Source organism: Cydia pomonella, chromosome 4 (genome assembly GCF_033807575.1).
Source record: "Cydia pomonella isolate Wapato2018A chromosome 4, ilCydPomo1, whole genome shotgun sequence".
Classification (NCBI taxonomy): domain Eukaryota; kingdom Metazoa; phylum Arthropoda; class Insecta; order Lepidoptera; family Tortricidae; genus Cydia; species Cydia pomonella.
Window position 1 is genome coordinate 11,066,946 of NC_084706.1, and position 20,383 is coordinate 11,087,328.

General features: G+C 35.7%; 2 protein-coding genes across 3 annotated transcripts; both read left to right on the top strand.

Annotated features, from left to right (window-relative positions):
- The first annotated feature begins 625 nt into the window (after positions 1-625).
- On the top strand, positions 626-7,128 carry LOC133517076 (lipase member H-like). The gene is made up of 6 exons (XM_061850221.1): positions 626-740; positions 1,046-1,130; positions 2,523-2,677; positions 4,468-4,713; positions 5,711-6,062; positions 7,014-7,128. The coding sequence occupies exons 1-6, from the start codon at positions 698-700 to the stop codon at positions 7,063-7,065; spliced, it is 933 nt and encodes a 310-aa protein (XP_061706205.1). The 5' UTR covers positions 626-697; the 3' UTR covers positions 7,066-7,128.
- Positions 7,129-11,717: 4,589 nt separating this feature from the next.
- Positions 11,718-19,231, top strand: LOC133517077 (lipase member I-like). Of its 2 annotated transcripts, none has more exons than XM_061850223.1 (6): positions 11,718-12,485; positions 16,930-17,014; positions 17,295-17,449; positions 17,637-17,882; positions 18,386-18,737; positions 19,110-19,231. In XM_061850223.1, exons 1-6 carry the CDS (start codon positions 12,428-12,430, stop codon positions 19,189-19,191), a joined length of 978 nt encoding a protein of 325 aa, XP_061706207.1. In that variant the 5' UTR covers positions 11,718-12,427; the 3' UTR covers positions 19,192-19,231. The 2 variants fall into 2 exon arrangements, with proteins under 2 accessions (XP_061706207.1, XP_061706206.1); XM_061850222.1 differs by having other exon boundaries at positions 11,719-12,491.
- Positions 19,232-20,383: the final 1,152 nt, after the last annotated feature.

Sequence of the window (20,383 nt, forward strand, 5' to 3'; positions counted from 1 at the left end):
TTGGTTTAATGTACCTACGGCATACTTTTTACAAATAACTTACCGTAGGTTAACGTAACGACCATTCTGTGATTGTGTATTAAGGTATGGACCAAAGTAGAAAAAGGTAATTAATGATAGACACATCTGTATAAATTTGAGTCTTACGTTCGTTGCTCATGTCGTGGCGCATTATAACGGATTAACTGTAAAAATATATATATATATACGCTAAAATGAAAGATAAATAAATATATATATATAAATCCTCGAAATTACGTTTGGTTTTTGAGACAAAGCATGTACCTAAACACACTTTAAAACGAGAAATAACCTATAAGAAAACATAAACCCACGGCTGCATATCCCCAAAAGAAGTTTTGATCTGTCAAAAACTTTGCTTTACAAAATATAATATTATATTCAGCAGAACCTCAATAAACGGGCTCACAAGTACGGACGTTTAAACTTACGCGTCTTAAAAATAATACCTACCTTCCTAATTGTAGTACTCATATCGATTGAACTCGTAAATAAAGTAGGTAAATAATTGCAGGGTGACTCCCCCTTATCTCCTTATGATAAAAGCAATAATTATTAAAGATCAAACAATATTAGATTGAATACAGATAAGTTTATATTATCATTTTATCATTTGCATAAATATAGACTTATTGAGCCGATTTGCGTTAGTTGGTGGCTAGTGAAGTTTCTAAATATGTGGCGAATAAATTTGGTGTTTGTAGCTGCTGCGTTCATTTGTAAGTGTGCTTTGAATCTTTGACCTGTCTGTAAGCCTGAAATAAATAAGTATTCCTACCGTAGTGGTCATATTATTTTAAATACTATACGTATATGAAAAATAGTATATTTACTTACTAGTAAAATTAAAATGATCAGCGTATTTTATACATCCTGGAAGAATAATAACTAATTATGTACTACTGAATAAATATCTACTACATAATTGAAAACTGTATTGTTTGTAATTAATATAAACTTGCCATAAGGTTTAATAGGGTCATCTTTAACAAAGTATATGCCTATGAGTGTTTTTCACTTTCAGCATGCGAATGTGCGTCAGTGGCAGAAACAGCATTGGGCTCCAGAACCCCGCGTTTAACCAATGTCAGATACTACCAAACTTCGTGGTTTGTATAATTGATGAAGATCATTCCCATGTCAGTCAAATAACCCGAGTAGATAAGTTTCCAGTAAAGAACGACGAACTTAAAATTTCATGAAAGTGTTGACCAAATTGTTGCTCCTTCATTGTTTTTACTTTGTTGCCCTTCGCCCATCTTCACTGTTTTGTGTCACTGTCCATGTTTCACATGCATATAAGGCGATGTTCCAGTTGTAGGATTTCATAAAATGTTTTTTTTTCTACTCCTCTACTGTTATCTGTCGTTTATACATTCATGAACAATACTATAAGAATATACATAATGGGTTTGAAGAATTCTATATTGTATTTTCCCCATAACAGCACTTGTTCTCTAAAATCGCTAAAAAGATACTGCGATTAATGGCTACCAAGCTAACAAAAGTAATTTTGATTTTTTCAAACTAAGTGCATTGCTGCCTACTTATAAACAATACACACTGGGCGAAATCTCACGCGCCACATGCCCACTACGACAAGTAATTAGTTTAATATAATTTAATTGATAATTTTAATGTTAATTGATAATTTTGTTTTAATGTAATGAATAATGTTAATTTAATTTAATCGGTATTTTTAATTTAATTTAATTAATATTTTAATTTTATTTCATGTAATTTATATGGAAATATTTTGATTGTTTGTTGTTTTGTGTTTTTGTTTAGGTATATGGATCCTGTCCGAAATAAATGCTTTTTATTTATTTATTTATTTATAAAAACTATTTTCTTAAGTCTTCACCGTCTAGTGAACGTCAATTAAAAACAAAGTTTGACGTACCCCGCGCTTATAATTTTTATTTTATTTAGTTTTGCATTTTATTTTTAAGTCAGTAGTCTGAATAGTCGTAGAAAAAGTATCGTTTGCAACGTTGTATAAGTACCTAGGTCAAAACTGCACTCCTTTACAATGTGTGCCGGAGCCGGAGGCGTAGGCGAAATATAAACCACGCCACTCGCCTTTTTTGACCCTTCTTATACAACGGAAGCATAAAATACTATTTAGTGTTAGAAGACACCTTTGATTTAAATATATGTTTTTATTGTATATATGTTTTTGTTCTATTGCGATTTGAGTAATGATATCTTGACTAAAATGATACCTAAAATATAATGAAACGAAGCAATGGAAAGGGTCACTTTTTGTGAAAACTGACATTCCACTACAAAGTGACTTGTTTTCATTCACGAAAGAGCTAAACGTAACTGTTTTGAATCGTACTAGAGTCGCAAAACAATTAAATTAAATTGTGAAAATCCGCTTTAGTTATTCTAATTATGGTAAGTAGGTACGTCGGTATTACTTTTGATTGGTAAATTAAAATAACCTTAAATAGTATTAGAAGGATATTTATACATATTTTATAATTACCTAACAGGGATCATATGGTGAGTGGCGTAGACATGTTAGAAGTAGAAAACTCTGCTCAAGGAGCGACCAGCCTCGGCCTAACAGGCACCGAAATCGTAGCCATTGTAGTGCACGGGCGAGAAAGCAGCGTCTACAGTGACTTCGGAAACACTCTCCGTTTTTGTAAGTTCGAATTATACCCACTCATAAAGAACCACTTACCTTCTTATGACTGTTACGTACACATGATTTACAATTTACAACAAAGAACACATAACCTAATTACCTACTCTACGTGCTATTATGAACGAACACGAAAAACATTTCCATGTAAAATGTTGCCAACACGAGACCGTATGGCACGCGCTGTCAAAAATTAATCAGATCTCATGTAGAGCCAAGCTTCCAACTGTATACAAGTCCTAACTTCACAAACTCTACATCTTAGTCAAAATATGTGGCTTGGCCGTTTCTTTAGGCACGGTAGGCCCCCAGATTTTAACTAACACTAAAAGCATTTGGCCACGGGCAACAATTTCGTAACATTAAATGATAGCTATTTTGTAAGTATCAGCTAAAAACAAAATTTAATAATTTCCGGATCAAGAGATCTTTGCTTAGAAAAAAGTAAAAGAGGAAGAACTCACTGTCTTGGGCGAAATTAGAACTCGCGACTCTGCGATACCAGCCCATCGCTCTGCCAAATGACCTACCTAATCCATGAAATCCCTAAGGCGCATATAAGGGATATAAAAAAAAATCTTTTACTTCTACGTATTGTAGTATAATTTACAGACGGTTCTGCTTAATACAAAATTAATTTAAACGGTCTTCCATATTTCCTTGATGATAAATCGAGCTCGATTTCTCGTAAAGCTATAAGAGGGCTCATCCGCAAGTCGTTAGCTGCTCCGGCTCTACTCACGCGATCACTTAATGCTATTTTTATGGCAAAGAAGAAAAATAAACTAATATTGTTTTATTGTATTGTATATATAACTTACGGAAAGCTGTTTTGTATGGAGTTAGAAATTGCTTAGTAAATTTGAAATATTATAAGAATTTATTTGTCACAATTAATTAATTTGGTATTGAATTCTTTGATTATCGAACTGAAATTTACCCAGGAAAGGTTTTTTTTTTTTAAGGAGGTAAGGATTTCATTCTTATATCTATAATTCTTTCATATCTTATACCATTAAACGAGCAATTCTTCGGGGATCTCGGAAACAGCTCTAACGATTTCGATGAAATTTGCTAAATGGGGGTTTTTTGAGGCAAAAAATCGATCTAGCTAGGTCTTATCTTTGAGAAAACGCGCATTTTTGAGTTTTTATATGTTTTCCGAGCAAAGCTCGGACTCCAGATATTACGAGTATATATAGTTGGTAAATCATTTTATTTATATGTTAAAGCAACTTTTTTTAAAGTCTGAAATTTCTACTTTTGATGAAATGGCTTTCGACACCGATCTATTTATGAAGTCATAATTACTCTATCATTACGATTTATACGTAAAAAAGGGCGAGATTCGTAATTAGCACCACCTAAAATCACATTTTTGTAAAACTTACAATGATATCATACGAGTATATGAAGTCTTGATTACTGATCGAGTCAATGTAAAGAAATAGAAAATAAAAAATAACTTTGCGTTTTCTAAGCATGAATTGACTCCATCTCAATAAGTACTGAAAGATCCCTCACGATGGTATAAATAATATTGTAGCTGTGGGTGACTGAAGGCTAAAATAATGATGAGTATTGTAATCACATCAGTAGAGCCAAAGCAGTTGGAACTTTCGGTGCAGCCCTCGTCTAAAATGTTTTTTTTGTTATAAATAGGTATTTTGAGCTTTGTTTACATATTTTGCGGATTTTTTTTTCCATTAAATGAACATTTATTAAAATATTCATATTATATACTTTTTTTCAAAATAGGTACGGAAAACTATACGAATGCTTTATTTCAGCACTCGCCATGGCGGACAGAGACTTGGTTATCATCATGGTAGACTGGTCCTATCTCTCCTTTTCGTCGTACGAGCAGGCTGTGGCGGTCGTGCCCTTCATCGCTGCAGATCTTAGAGACTTCATAGTGTTACTGACCGCCGCTAACTTGAACCTTAACCAGCTTCACCTTATCGGCTTTGATCTGGGAGCTCACATCGTGGGCATTACGAGTAGAAATGCTGCTGCTCGTGCCATTAAAATCACAGGTGCGTTAGAGAGGATATTGCTCCCTTACTTTTACGGAACCTTTCGGTCTCTTTCGAAACCAGTTAAGAAACACAACGGTTCGCCTATTTACTAAAACGGTTTGCCTAAAAAGAAAAAAAGGAAAGTTTCAGAAACTCTTACCAAATACGGAATATAAAATATTCTTTCGTAACTATGTCAATTGACCTACAAATTTCCTAGTATTGGAAACAATTTCTTGGCCACTTATAAATAACTCATGTACAATGACAAGACGTTATCATACTATCAATATGGTAGACATCAAGTACTGACTATTTAATCGTGAATGAGTTGATTATTTTACTGTTTCATTCGAGCAGCGGTTTGACCATGGTTTGACAGATATAGCGCCCGCATCCAGGCCGCAGCAGTATTGTCACGACAGTAATGCAGCTTCAATTATCACCATGTCACTTGAATAGATTATTAAAAATTGAATACCGGTCAAGTATACCAGTTGGTTGATTAAGATAAGTATAAAATCTAACGCTGACCGTAAATCTTATAAATCAATAAAAGTAAATATTTTTAATAATACCAATTCGACGTAATTGTTAAGTGATTTTAACCAATTCAAAGTTATTACCAAATTGATTTTACGAATGTACACTTAAGATTTAGATTTTAAGCTTTATTATTCATAAAACTTATCATGAGCATGTTGCAAGTAAGAAACTAATTCAATAATACTAATTATTGAAACGCATAGTTTTAAATCTACAAGAAATCAATGACTACATATTTGGTATAGTAAAACACCCTTTCGAAAATGTATTGTCAAATGTAAGATCAAACGAATATCTGTATATCAAAACTTAGGTTTTAATGACTAATAGGTATAACAAACGAGAATATGTTTAATGTTTCTATTTTCACTAATTGGCGTCAAAATTCTTCATTTACGGATATGAAAAATGCAGCTATTCGATATTTCTGTCGTAAATTTCGTTACACAGGATCTATTTGATATTGCAGCATTGGACCCCGCTGGTGTCCTCTGGGGCGCTTCTTCCCAGCGCCTCAGGGCTAGTGATGCAGACTACGTCGAAGTAATCCACACCGACATAAGCGGTACCAGAGCCTTTGGTACTGCTGATGCCCTTGGTGACTTGGACATCTACCCGAACGGAGGGACCAGGCAGCCTGGCTGTGCGAACAGCAACAACGAATGCCACCACAACAGGGCCTGGGAGTTGTTCGCGGCGACCGTGGACACTGGTGGACACCTGATGGCTCTGCGATGCGACTCGATAACGCAAGTTAATAACAATCGCTGCACGGGGACACCAGCTGTGTTAATGGGAACATTGACGCTTATTAAATTGCAGTAAGTTGAACGTGGTCTTTATAGAAGTTTAAAGTAATAGTTATGCCATCAAAAACATTTTCATGTAAAATGTTGCCAAAACGAAACCATAATTAAGGCTTGCACTGTCAAAAAGTTATCAGATCTCTTGTAGAGCCAAGCTTATACCTCTACAAGCCCTGACTTCACAAACTCTACACCTTAGTCAAAATATGTGGCTTGGCCGTTTCGTTACTACAAGATGTATTGTATAACGAAAAATAATTAATAGTGAATAAATTTTTCACCTTACGACCATACTTTTTGACAATGTGAGCCTTATGGTTTCGTCTTGGCAACATTTTACATGAAAATGTTTTTGATGGGAGTTCACTTCTTGAAAGTCGCTTATGACAATCTTTCATCACCTAAATTAAAGGATTGGATGTGATTTACTATAAAAAAAATCCCGAAATACGTATCTGGGCGCATATTTTATACAAATCTGTTATTTTTACTGATTCCGGCACTTTTTCCCCCTAACGCCCTTTTCCTTTCAATTTTTTTTTTGTTTGTGTACAAATACTATCCTACATACCAAATTTCCTTGGACTTCAGGAAGTACCGTAAGGGTTTTGATGATCATCAGTGAGTGAGTGAGTCAGTGACGAAATCGGGGTTTTTTTTTAGATATGAATAACATCTAAAGTATGAGAGCTATGCAATTGAATTTTTTATACCGAGAATTTTGTTTATCTGTTATAATCTAAACCCAAGTTATGAGGGTTAAAAAAAATGATGAAGTGCTTCGAGAAAAGGTAGGTAGTGCCCTTTGCTCGTCTTGGCGGGGGCACTACCCTGCCTCCGGATCCAGTTCGACGGTACCAATATATGTACGATGATAATATAAAATATATTATCTAGTTTACATCAAAAAGTCACGTTTATATCTTGTAATTTTTGCTGGTATTTAATAAGAACCTTTTTTTGCAGGACTGGCCTATATCGAGTCAACACTGGCAACACTTACCCTTTCAGTGCTTAAAAGCTGTAGTTTAAAAATATACATATTTCTAAATGCAAGAGAATAAATAAATCAATCCAAAAATGTAGTTGTTTAACATCTGATATCACTTTCCATTCCATAATTTAAGTAGAGAACTATAGTCAATACGATAAATAAATAACCAACATGGCGTATTGGCATGGGTATTAAGAGCTACTTTTTACAAAGGGCCCTTCTTACTGTTTCGAACTATAAGTACCTACTTACTAGTTAATATTATGCATTACATTCAATATAAAAGGGCCGAGTGGCCTTAAAGTGGAGGTGGTTTGACCTTTCTAAAATCATAATTAACTTGAAGAAATGCCGAATACGCCTTGTTGGTCCAGATCAAAGAAAACATGTCTAGAGAGCCTATGATTTATTCCTTTATAGGTGATTCGCAACTCGTGTCCATTTAAAACACAACCATGTCCATTTAAAACAGTGTTTTAAAACACTCCCTTTGGTCGTGTTTTAATTTATTTCCATTCGCTGCGGATTCCCTACTTTTATATGATAGCTAGATCGTTGAAATTTTCACAGATGATGTATTTCTGTTGCCGATAACAACAAATACTAAAATGTACGGAACCCTCGGTGGGCGAGTCCGACTCGCATTTTTCCGGTTTTTTTCTATGGCGGTGACAAACAATAATACGGCTCGCCTGATGGTAAGCAGTCACCCGTAGCCTATGGTTTTTTTAATGAATGAATGAATGAAAATCTTTATTTTAGGCAACTAGTGGCCCATAGATAAATACCTTAAAACTAACATACATGTTATAACAATATATTTTAAAACCAAATCACATTATGGTTTCGATGCATTAAGAATACCGTCCAGTACTACACCACTAGGAATACACCGGTTTATGGTGTGTTCCTGGATTTATCAAAGGCATTCGACCAAGGGCCAAGTTACGAAATGAGACAAGTGTACCTAGGGAAGTGATAGCTTTATTTAAATATTGGTATTTACATCAAAATAATGTTGTAAGATGGGGTAACACAATTTCGTGTAACTATAATTTAATGTGTGGGGTGAGACAGGGTGGGCTGTCTTCCCCCAAACTATTTAATTTGTATGTCAACCAACTCATCGAGGAGCTGAGCAGTACCTATGCCGGATGTCACATTGACGGAGTTGCCGCCAACAATTTTAGCTACGCTGATGACATGGTGCTGCTCGGCCCTTCAATCGACGCAATGAGAAGGCTGATAAAAATATGTGAATCCTATGCTGTGGCCCATGGACTCAGGTATAATGACAAAAGGAGCGAGGTGATGATTTTTAAGGCTGGTAGAAAAAGTTATCCGACTGTACCGTTAGTGACACTCTATGATGTCCCCTTAAACTTTGTCACTAAGTTCAAGTACCTGGGCCACTGGGTAGCTAACGACCTGAGTGATGATTTAGATGTTGAGCGAGAGCGTAGGTCGTTGGCTGTCCGATGTAACATGTTGGCCCGCAGGTTTGCGAAATGCACAAGTAAAGATTACACTCTTCAAAGCATACTGTCAGTCATTCTATACATGCAACCTGTGGACCAACTATACGCAGAGGGCATACAACGGCCTACGTGTCCAATATAATAACGCGTTCCGGGTGCTGAAGGGGTTGCCGCGATTTTGTAGTGCCTCTGGTATGTTTGCGGAGACACAAATTGACAGCTTTGCGGCGATAATGCGCAAGAGGTGCGCTTCACTGATGCGTCGCCTGCGTGGCAGCCCCAACAGCATTCTGAGCGTGTTTATGGAACGCAAAAATGGCCCCATGCTCAATCGTTGGCAGAGACTGCATGCGGCCACTGATTAGGTTTTAGTTTTAGTTCTATTTTACATTATATTGTACTAACACTAGTAATAAGATTTGTTTTTAATGTTTACTAACCATGTATGGACCTTTAGTCTGAAATAAATCATTTTTTTTTATTTTTATTAAGCAAACCCGCAGTCTTAGGGAACCGGCCGCGGAACTGCCTAAACTTGTCACCCTTCTCTTTTTGAAGGTCGGTAGACGTTCAGTTGGAACGCTCACAATTAAAATTCGCATTGAGTCGAGATTCCAACTTCGAGATCCTCAGGATGAGTTTGGACTTTACTCTCACATAGGTACTTAACATTAAGGTAATGTAGACGGGGTACATACAGCAGCAATGACGGTATTGCAGGGCGCAGCAAATGGCTGGGTCCAGTGTTAGACACGGCTATGTTAAGGGTATACCTATCTGGCCTACATTCCGAACTTGCGCTACGTAGTAACGCCAATTCGGAACAAAATTCACTGATCTGGGGGCACGGCAGTGCCGCCGCCAAGTAGAGCAAAAAGCGGCACGGCCGTACCATCCTTTTCTCGAACCAGTTCAGGCCATTTTCGACCCGCCTATAACTTCGTTGTGGATAAAACTAGAAGCCTGAATTTTCAGTAATATACTATAAGGAAAATTAACCACAAGTCGTCTCCTTTACTATTTTCGTAGACATCTCTTCTAAATACCTAAAACTGGAATGGATGTGTTCCTCATTATCTCCAGAATACGAATTGACCGGTTATAGTTTATAGAGGGGAAGACGGGTCGATAAAAAGGGGGGGGGGGGACAGATGACGGCCGACCATCATTGATATTTGTTCAGATCTTGAGTGCTATGGGACCGATCGGTTCATGTGAGGTAGCGTTTGAAAGATAATTAAACGTACTATTATTGTTTTTTCCTACTCCTCTACTGTTATCTGTCATTTATATATTCATGAACACGAATATAAGAACATACATAAAAGGTGTGAAGAAAAGTCTATATTGTCTATTCCTCATAACAGCACTTGTGCTTTAAAATCGCAATAACGTTACTACGATTAATGGCATAACAAAATCAAAATACAGTTTCAAACTTAGTGCATTGCTGCCAACTTACAAAATATTCATTTGGTTGCATAGTAGAAACAATTGCTTCATAAGTCAGAACACGCATGTGAAACCCGTAATATAGCAACACCAATAGACTACGAAGACCGCTTAGCGTTGCTGATTAGTCTACATAGGCTACTGTGGCCAAAATCGAGAAAAAACTGTCCATAAATTGAATTTAACAAGGAGCAAGACCTTTTCCATCAATTCTGACATCATTGTGTATTACTTCAATTGTCGTTTACTCTGAGAGTACGTCTGAATGTCTGTCAAGATAGACCAGTTTGACAGCACTGGCTCCCCACGAAGTACCAAGTACCAGGGCCTCATGAGTTACGAGAAGGTGTTGCTGACCAGCCGGGCTGCGGCTGGCCGGCCGCGTAAGAAGGTATGCTCGTGTATCTTAGCTGTATACTTTTGGTTTGTTTACCTATATGATTCTACTATTATTCTAGTATTATTTTTGTTGACTCGTAGGAAAAGTATTGTATGCAACGTTGTATAAGTAGGTCAAAAAATGCTCGTGGCGTATTCCTGGCCTACGCTTTCGGCTCCGGCTCACATTTTAACTTACGCCACTCGCCTTTTTTGACCATAATATACAACGGTTGCATAAAATACTCTTATCTCTGAGTACTCTTGACCACCTTCCGGCTTCGTCATCAGAACCAGAGTACCACCTCGTGTCAAAGACCTTGCTGAGACGAATCAAACTAGCCTAATCACGAAGTGGATTCACGACCTGTTTACCCCTACCCCCTTCCAGCTTTATCATCAGACCCTGGGTACCACCTCGTGTCAAAGGTATTGTTGAGACAAATCATATACATCATCGTATCTACCATGACAAATTAGATTAGAGAAGCAAATACAATTCAAGGATCAACTCGCAGTTTACACGCACACAGTAGAGTGATACCACCTGTATACACACGTCGTGCAACGCACACAATGATAAATAATTTCGTAACTAGTTGATGCATCGGCGCGGAGCCAAGCGACATAGGTCCGACCTTTACAAGCACTCCCGCGGTACTAAAGACGCGAGCGTGCGGCGCCGGTAATTATATGACGAGAAGGGGCAGTTTTAAAAATCCATCAAAAAATTATAGGCGTAATTTATAGAAAATGATTTGTAAGAACAGTTTAAGCAAACATTTTTATTCAGAAAAATACAACACAATCCACTTTAATTAAAAAACATATTATTATATTATTAAGTTTAAGCAAATGTTGTAGATTGTATAAGTATTAAAATTAGGTTGAATTTAAGTCTATCTTCAGAGAAATTGTCACTTGTTTTGAAGTAATTTCTGGAGAAAATTGATTTCGTCTAACTTTCATTTACACTACTTCAAATTTATAATAAAAAAAATGCAGTTTACTAAAGTTGAAGTACAGGATATGTGTAATACAAAATTACCATTTTTAACAGTCCAAACTTAACGAAATTTACAAATAAGATCGACAAGATCAGTGCTTTAGGCGCGTTTACCTAAACGTCCATCAGAAAAAAAAAACATTACTAATTAAGTGAGCCTGTTTCCAAAAAAATGATTAATTAAAATGAAAGATAACAAGACGTGCTAAAACAAACCAGTACTTATTATTTCTAAAAGTTAACAAAAGGTGTACGATTTCATGCACTAAATCTATCAATTTGACATTTTTGCGACTAAAATCGATACCGGCCTCTTAAAGATATTTTATTATTCTCAAAAGAAATTAAAATGTCACTTTTTGTAAAAGATTGCAGTTCTAACCAAACCTAACCGTGCACTTTTCTGACAGCCGTGTGTTTTTTAGGAGGTCTCAGTTCTAACCTAACCTGCTACATGAGTGCCGCAAGTATGACATTCAATTCATCACTCATTTTATCAAGGAAATTGGCAGATACAGTGGCGACATCAAAGGTCACCTTAAAGGTAGGTAACATTCGCATACCAACTACAGCTGCACTACTGCTGCGGCGCTGAAGCGGGCGCTGTCACTGAAAATTTCCTTTATAAAATGTGTGACGGTCGCAGCCGCATTACTCTCACGATCAGAACGATCAATCCGTCACTCATTTTATCAAGGTAATTAACAGTGACAGAGGTCGCGTTTATGTCGCCATACTAATGACGCAACAGTAATGCAGCTGTTGTTGCCATCTGAATGTCACCTTTACTATTGCGGCGTTACTGCTGCAGGACTGTCGCGGACGATGTCACTGTAATCATTGAATGTTCTATTCAATGATTACAGTGGCATCGATCAGTTCTGCGGTTAAATGGAAAAATGGACGAATGCTCGACTTGATTAAGTTCCGGTGACTCCCCCATATCTGTTAACGATCTAATGGGAAGTACCGATTGAAACAATAATTTGATTGTATAGATATAATTTGTGCATTATCTGGCTATCATAGGATATAAAAACTTGTCGAGCTGTCAGCCCTTATTCGATAGGCAATGAACAACATGTGGCGAGTAAACTTAATATTTATTATTGCTGCGTGTCTTTGTAAATGTACGAGTAAGTGTTAAATATTTATTGAAACATTTTTTTATTTCATTATGTACACTTTTAACGATAAGTAGTAATACTCAATTTTTGTATCACGTATGTATTTTAATTTTCGTAACGATTGAGTAGTATTGCAGAAATAATAATTATTCATGAAGTTCAAAATTTAAAAAATATTTTAGTTTTTTTTTAATATGTGCATTTTGTAAATAAGGTTCATTCGCATAGGTTTCCATTTCAATAGTGTAGCATCTGGGGGCACGGCATGCCCCCGCCAAGTCGAGCAAGAAAGTGGCATGGCCGTACCATTCTCTTCTCGAAGCAGTTCAGGACATTTTCGACCCCCTTTATCTTTGTTGTGGATAAAACTAGAAGCCTGAATTTTCAGTAACGAAGCAGGCATTGTATAAACATAGTATATTTCAAAGGCCACGCCAGGATAAGCTAAGTGAATCGATCTTATGTATTAAACATCTAATTGTCGATGGCTTAACCAAATGTATTAATGACTGCTTTGAGAGAGGGATATTTCCTGACAGCTTAAAAATTGCGAAAGTTACGCCTATATACAAAACTGGACCAAAATCGGACCCTGGAAACTATAGGCCTATCTCAGTGCTGCCAGTCATTTCAAAAATTGTTGAAAAACTTATTTATATCAGGCTAGAAAATTACTTGGACTCAATTAATTTTATATTTGAAAAACAATATGGTTTCAGATCTAAATCGAGTACGCTTTCTGCAACAATAGACCTCGTAACCAAAATTAAAATTAATATCGATAAGAAACAACTTGCTCTTGGTGTATTCATAGATTTAAAAAAAGCTTTTGATACTATCAGTCACAAAATTCTATTGGATAAATTACATAGTCTAGGAATTGAGGGGTCAGCATTTAATATACTTAAATCATATTTGTTAAATCGGCGTCAAGTTGTCAAATTAAACGAATACCAAAGCAACCCAAAAGTTGTATTGTGCGGCGTCCCTCAAGGATCGATCTTGGGCCCGTTATTATTTTTAATTTATATAAATGATATTTGTAAATTGGGTCTTAAAGGAGACATAACTCTCTACGCTGACGATACAAGTCTATTTTATTTCGGAAACTCTATCAAAAATATCCTAGCAGAAGCTCAGTCCGATCTCAACTTGCTGAATGTATGGTTCCAGAAAAATCTCTTAACAATCAACATTAATAAAACAAACTACATCCTTTTCTTGGCTAAAAATAAAAAAATCCCTAGCTATGAACCATTAAAAATAAATAATGAAATACTCAAAAAAGTTGACGAAGAAAAGTACCTTGGCCTAATATTGGATAAAGATCTAAACTGGAAAGCACACATTGAAAAACTGAAAACCAAAATAACTTCACTAACAGGAGCACTTCGTAGAAATACCTGGTGCTTTCCAAAACACATAAAATATACAATATATAACACTCTCATACAACCCCACATTGACTACCTTATTGAAATTTGGGGGACAGCCGCAAAGAGTCACCTTTCTTTAATACAAATAGCACAAAACAAATTGATAAAAGCCCTATTTCAATATGCTCATCTAACACCTACAAAAAAAGTTTATTCAGAAACAGGCATAATGGACATAACTCAAACATACACATATAAAACATGCATTTTAATTAGAAAAGTAATTAATAACAATATCCATGTACAAATTAGTTTTACAAAAAAACACCACCACCAAAAGATCAAACTAAGAAATGCTAATGACCTTATACTACGTACACCAAGAACAAACTATGGAAGGAAATGCATTCTCTATGATGGCGCAAAACTGTATAACAGCCTGCCAACAAATATAAAAGAAACAAAAGGTATAAACATTTTTAAAACTAGGCTAAAACAGCACATCAAAAAATCAATAAATGCAAAGCTAAAAATGACATGATCCATACTATAAACTATTTAAGATTTCAAAATAATTATCACATAACATTTAACATTTAATTAAGTAAAAATATGATATGCATGATGTTCTCTTCTACCTCGGGTCTATATTTTCCGATTTATTTCAATACTAGTATAGTTAATACCTAAACTAAGAAATATATAAATACTACAAATAACATTTTTAAATGATTGAAATAGTTGTTAAATGATAATTATGCAATTAGGTATAGGTATATTAATCTAGTCATTAAAATATTTTATTTGAAAAATTATTATTTTTCACTCTTTTAAGTAATATTTATAAATACATGAAAATATACTAGTGAATACAAATATAAATATGTCAACACGTGTAATACATACAACTAGTCATAAAAGTAATAACAATGAACCGAATTAAAATGTAAATTAAATAATAATAGTACATTACGATACAAGTGCGAAAAATAGGAAATTCGAAACGAGTGGCGATAAATTAAAACACGACCGAAGGGAGTGTTTTAAATCGACACGAGTTGAGAATTACCTATTCGCACATGTATCGTACAACGTTTTACAGTACATATGGCCCTTTAAATGTTCGACACAGTAACGTAATATGCTACTTCTCGCACTAGTGCTATAAAGTAGCCCCATATGTACTGTAAAAATCTTTTTTTTAAGTATTTTTACGTTAGCGACACCTCCAAGTTTTTCACCAAAGCTAGCCTCTTTAATAAGCTATAAAATGAATGTATTTACTTAATTTTATCTGTGGTATAACAGGGTGTTTTTAGGGTTCCGTAGCCAAATGGCAAAAAAACGGAACCCTTATAGATTCGTCATGTCCGTCTGTCTGTCCGATTATGTCACAGCCACTTTTAATACGTCATAAAATTATTATTATTATAAGTAGTTTTTTTTAATACGTCATAAAATTATTATTATTTTTCATCAAACCCATACGTGTGGGCGTTGCGCGAGAGACATTTACCACTTTGGAAGTGTCTCTCGCGCAAACTATTCAGTTTAGAAAAAAATGATATTACAAACCTCAATATCATTTTTAAAGACCTATCCATAGATACCCCACACGTATGGGTTTGATGAAAAAAGATTTTTTGAGTTTCAGTTCTAAGTATGGGGAACCCCCAAAATGTATTGTTTTTTTTCTATTTTTGTGTAAAAATCCTAATGCAGTTCATAGAATACATCTACTGACCAAGTTTGAACAGTATAGCTCTTATAGTTTCGGAAAAAAGTGGCGGTGACATAATCGGACAGACGGACATGAAGAACCTATAAGGGTTCCGTTTTTTGCCATTTGGCTACGGAACCTTAAAAAGCAGGACTATTTACAAAAAGAAATGGGATGCCACCAAAAACATAACTTGTAAAAAAACCAAGTCTCGCAACTCAGTTCTTCTCCGGAAAAAGTTGAGATCCATGTAATACCAAGTCGGTTAATTTATTCCGTCCCTACTTAAGGGACCTTCTGTCTTAAGTTGTTACGTAATTAGCTAACCTAACTACATCTTATAGTGATCATATCAATAATAAAAATCTTTAATGTTTTAAATAAATAGATTGACTTAGCAATGTTTTTGATGGCATTCAACTTACACGAAGGTATGAATGATCGTCTGAACTCTGACTGACTTCAAACACTTCCGTATAATGTATCAGTTCAAAGCGATTTTATTACATAAATTACATTACGGTAAATTGGCAAAAGCTCATTTAGAGCGCCCCGTTAACTATGAGCCTCCTAATTGAAGCTGAGTTAAGAGGGGGAGTAAAGCCAGGAAATTAGAAGGAAACCAAAGATATGGCGCGCCGTGTCGATATTGTGACGAATAATACTCTGATAATTTTCTTCTTCCTGCAGTCAAACTGTTAAAACAGTTTTCCAGGCCCTCGATCCAAAATGTTTTTTTTTTTTGCTAATGTTTAATAATTCAATAAATAATAATAATATACTTATTTCTCTGTTTAAAATTTTACTCGATAGATCCCTCGTCTATATCACTAGCTATTTTATACTAAAATTTTACTGCTTAAAATTAAAATTAGACATGTTGTTTTGATAACTTTCACAAGTATGTTTTTTTTTTCTTACGGAAAGCATATGTATATGTCGATTTTTAAGTATGTGTATTTATATATTAATATGTTTCTGTACTCAGAAATTTTTATTTTAACATTTTATTCAAGCCTTCTTGGCTTACCGTAAGACTTGGTTAATTGCCTCTATAATATTTATGTATTTATTTATTACCTATTTGGATAATTGAGTGAATCAACTTGTTCACGTTATCGTTTCCATGGTCACTTTGGCTTGGGCTACTCTTTAAATCCTGATATTTACGGCATTTATATTAATCACACATGCATTTTGATGCTAGTATAAGCCCTTTCTACAATGGGCCAAGAAATAGTTGTTTTACCCATTTGCATACCACCGTTTTATCCGTTACTTTGAAAAATCTTGGCTGCATTCATTATGTGCAATGAAACAGTAAGTATGTATCATTTTATGTCAATTTCAGCATGCGGAAGCGTCTTAATGGCAGAAACAGCAGTGAATTCCAAAACCCCGCGCCTTACTAATGTTAGATACTTTCGAACGTCGTGGTGAGTAAATCTAATAAAGATGCAACATTTTTACCCGATGCCAATTTTTTTTAATCACTTGTTCTGCATAGCAAAGTGCTCTTTGTTTGATTATATATAAATAGATATTAAAACATATAGCTATGTAAGTAGATATGTTTTAATTTTTGCCATCAATGCCACAAGACCGCAAATTAAGATCGTAACATACACTCCCAAAAAACTGTATTCAAAATCTGACATTAGAACACAATATATAAATAGTTCTGTTTTATTATTATTATAAATTATAACGTAACAGGGATCTATGGACAAGCGGCGTAGACATGGAGGAAATTATAAGCACCCCTGGCGTGGCGATCCCCCTTGGCCTAACTGGCAATGAAAATGTGGCCATTATAGTCCATGGACGAGAAAGCAGTGTCCACAGTGATTTTGTAAATACTCTCAGATTTTGTAAGTAACTATTATTTAGGGTGTTTAGTGCAAAGAGCAAAGTTTTGCTACTGTATTTTTGTTACTTGATTTTTTTGGATTTTACAATCAATCCGAATGAGATTATTTTTCCGAAAACAAGTAAGCATAGTATATAAAGGTGTCACAATTCTAAAGCTACACAAATATAATAAATGTCATTTTGCAGCACTTGCCTCAGCAGACAGAAATATGGTTATCATCATGGTAGACTGGTCCTACCTCTCCTTTTCTTCGTACGAGCAGGCTGTGTCGGTCGTACCCTCAATTGCTACGCAAATAAGAACTTTCATAGGGTCAATAACTAACTTAAACCCAGCTCTTCTTCATCTCATCGGCTTTGATCTGGGAGCTCACATCATGGGCATAACCAATCGAAACGCTGCCGTTGCTGCTCGTGCTGTTAAAATCACAGGTGCGTTATCACTTAGCAGATATAGTGCAGGGCCTTTATTTAACGCTATTAAATTGACAGAAGGTTGTGATTACCATTACATGGCTAATATATAGGGACCGTGCGCGTTGGAGGGTCTGCCATCTTTTGGCCTGAATCGGAACAATAAACATGTAAATTTACACGTCACGTGTTTTCTTGTGCATAGTAGGTTCTGCCATCTTGTGGGCTACATTGGAACAATAAACATCACATTTACGCCTCGCGTCAAAAATCTGACGGCTCCTGTGCTGCCTCCTATAGTTCATGCACACTCCCTATAGCCACGAAATGAAATAAAGTGGTGACTTTAGTTACATTTTACAAGACGACAGTGACATTTCTTGTTAACAAATGTCACTTTTGACTGACAGATCAAATCCATAACATTTGGGCGTACTTACAGTATTTTTATAGCTTCGTGCCTGTGTGATTTTTCCACGTTAGGAAATATACCGTTGTAAATTGTCCCGTTGATGTTGCAGCACTGAGTCCTGCTGGTGAACGTTGGGGCTCTGGCTCTCAGCGTCTCAGGGCTAATGATGCAACCACCGTCGAAGTAATACACACCGATATAAGCGGAGCAAGAGCCTTTGGTACCGCTGATGCCCTCGGTACCGTGGACATCTATCCGAACGGAGGGACCAGGCAGCCTGGCTGTGCAGCCAGCGACAACTCTTGCAATCATAATAGGGCTTGGGAGTTGTTCGCGGCGACCGTGGACACTGGTGGACACTTGATGGCTCTGCGATGCGACACGATGACGCAAGTTAGCAACAATCGCTGCACGGGGACACCGCCTGTGATCATCGGAACATTGGCACTTATTAAAATGCAGTAAGTTAAACTTTAGTCTTTGTAGAGTATCAACATAATATCTGCAGTATTAGTAATCAGGAATAAATATTATAATTATTTGTTTCTAATAATGTGAATTTACGGTACCTAGTTTACTTGATAGGGTACCTTGCTCGTACTTTATTAGATTTAAGAAGGTATAATAGGTATGGGTAAGGAATATTTATTTACCATACATACCTACAGACGCGTCTATAATACTTAGTGATGACAAAGATACCCAGACAACTAATTATTCTGTAACATTAACATTATTATCCTAGGTTTTATTTCATATTGAATATAATGAATAAATACGGCAACTTAATACATTAATTTAATCACAACTTCAAATTGCTTTATTATTTTCAGGAGGGGCTATTATCGAGTTAACACCGGAAACACTTACCCTTTCAGTGCTAAAACGATGTTATATTTTAACACATACTCGTAGTACTTCCGAAAGTCAGTAAATAAACAAATTATACCAAATATTGTATTCTATTCACTGATTCCCTTAAAAAGTCTGTAAAGCATGATACATGTAGGTACATACCTTAATAAAGGGAGCTTCTCAAGATGTGCCATAAGTAGGTACTTATGAACATGTTAATTATAAAAGCACCGAGTGGACCTAAAGTGGGAAGAACTTGACCTTTCCGAAACCATAATTAATTTGAAGATGTGCCGAATACGACATCAAAGAATAAATCAATGTCTGGGGTGTAAAAGTAAATTCAGTATTACATTGTCAATTTTAAATGATGTTCAATAAAAACTAGAGTTAGACCAAGATAACTCTGCAGCGGAATAATTTGACAACCACTTAAAAAACGGCAATATTTCTTAGCTGTCACTCCACTTCAAAAAATGGAAATAATTTTGTAGATGTCACTCCATTTAAAAAACTTGCAATATTTCTTAGATGTTTGATTATCACAATCGGTTAATGATAGAATAAAAGGCGGCAGTGTGTAGTGAATGCTTGAGATTCTGTGAGGCGATGGATGCTAGGTTGTGATCAACTGTTCCAATTCAATTTGTCATTGTTTTTATAATTGTTAATGCTTTTAATTATTATTGCTGTAAGTCTAAGTTTCGTGACGCATTGGTTCTACTGAAATGTCATGTAAACATTTATATCAATAAAATAAAAAATGATAACTCACAAGTACCAATACTTTTTCTGGGACAGTTTTGAATGTTTCACGCTTAGTTTCACTATAGACTTAAATCGACCGGGATATGGGCCGTGATTACCTGTTGTATTATTTTCGAGCTCCTGATTTTTCGACGCAGTTACATGCATCTTGCATGCATCTTGTTGGCACCCACCCGCTATTTTCAGTTACCCGTGAACAATCTTCTATGGCGTTATAACATACTGAATTTATAAAATTACTCTTTTTGCGCTCGCTGCAGAGTTAGCTTGGTCTAACTCTAACAAGTGAAAAGTTGACAAGTGTGTGGCCTTGTGAATTGAAGCAAACTTTTCGTAGCAAAAGTTATGAACATACAGTCAGTCGCCATCAGAAATGTATCGGTGAAACCAAGGTGCTTTCAAATATCTGAACACGTCTCTACTGTCAAGGAGTTAAAGTGCGTGTTCAGATACTTGCTTAACAAATATTGGTCACCAATCACCA

Coding starts and splice junctions, on each gene's coding strand:
- LOC133517076 (XM_061850221.1), top strand. CDS start 698: ATGTGGCGAATAAATTTGGTGTTTGTAGCTGCTGCGTTCATTT. Junction 1,131..2,522: donor AGATACTACCAAACTTCGTG/GTTTGTATAATT, acceptor ATTACCTAACAG/GGATCATATGGTGAGTGGCG. Junction 6,063..7,013: donor TTGACGCTTATTAAATTGCA/GTAAGTTGAACG, acceptor CTTTTTTTGCAG/GACTGGCCTATATCGAGTCA.
- LOC133517077 (XM_061850222.1), top strand. CDS start 12,428: ATGAACAACATGTGGCGAGTAAACTTAATATTTATTATTGCTGCGTGT. Junction 17,883..18,385: donor TCGTGCTGTTAAAATCACAG/GTGCGTTATCAC, acceptor TTGATGTTGCAG/CACTGAGTCCTGCTGGTGAA. Junction 18,738..19,109: donor TTGGCACTTATTAAAATGCA/GTAAGTTAAACT, acceptor TATTATTTTCAG/GAGGGGCTATTATCGAGTTA.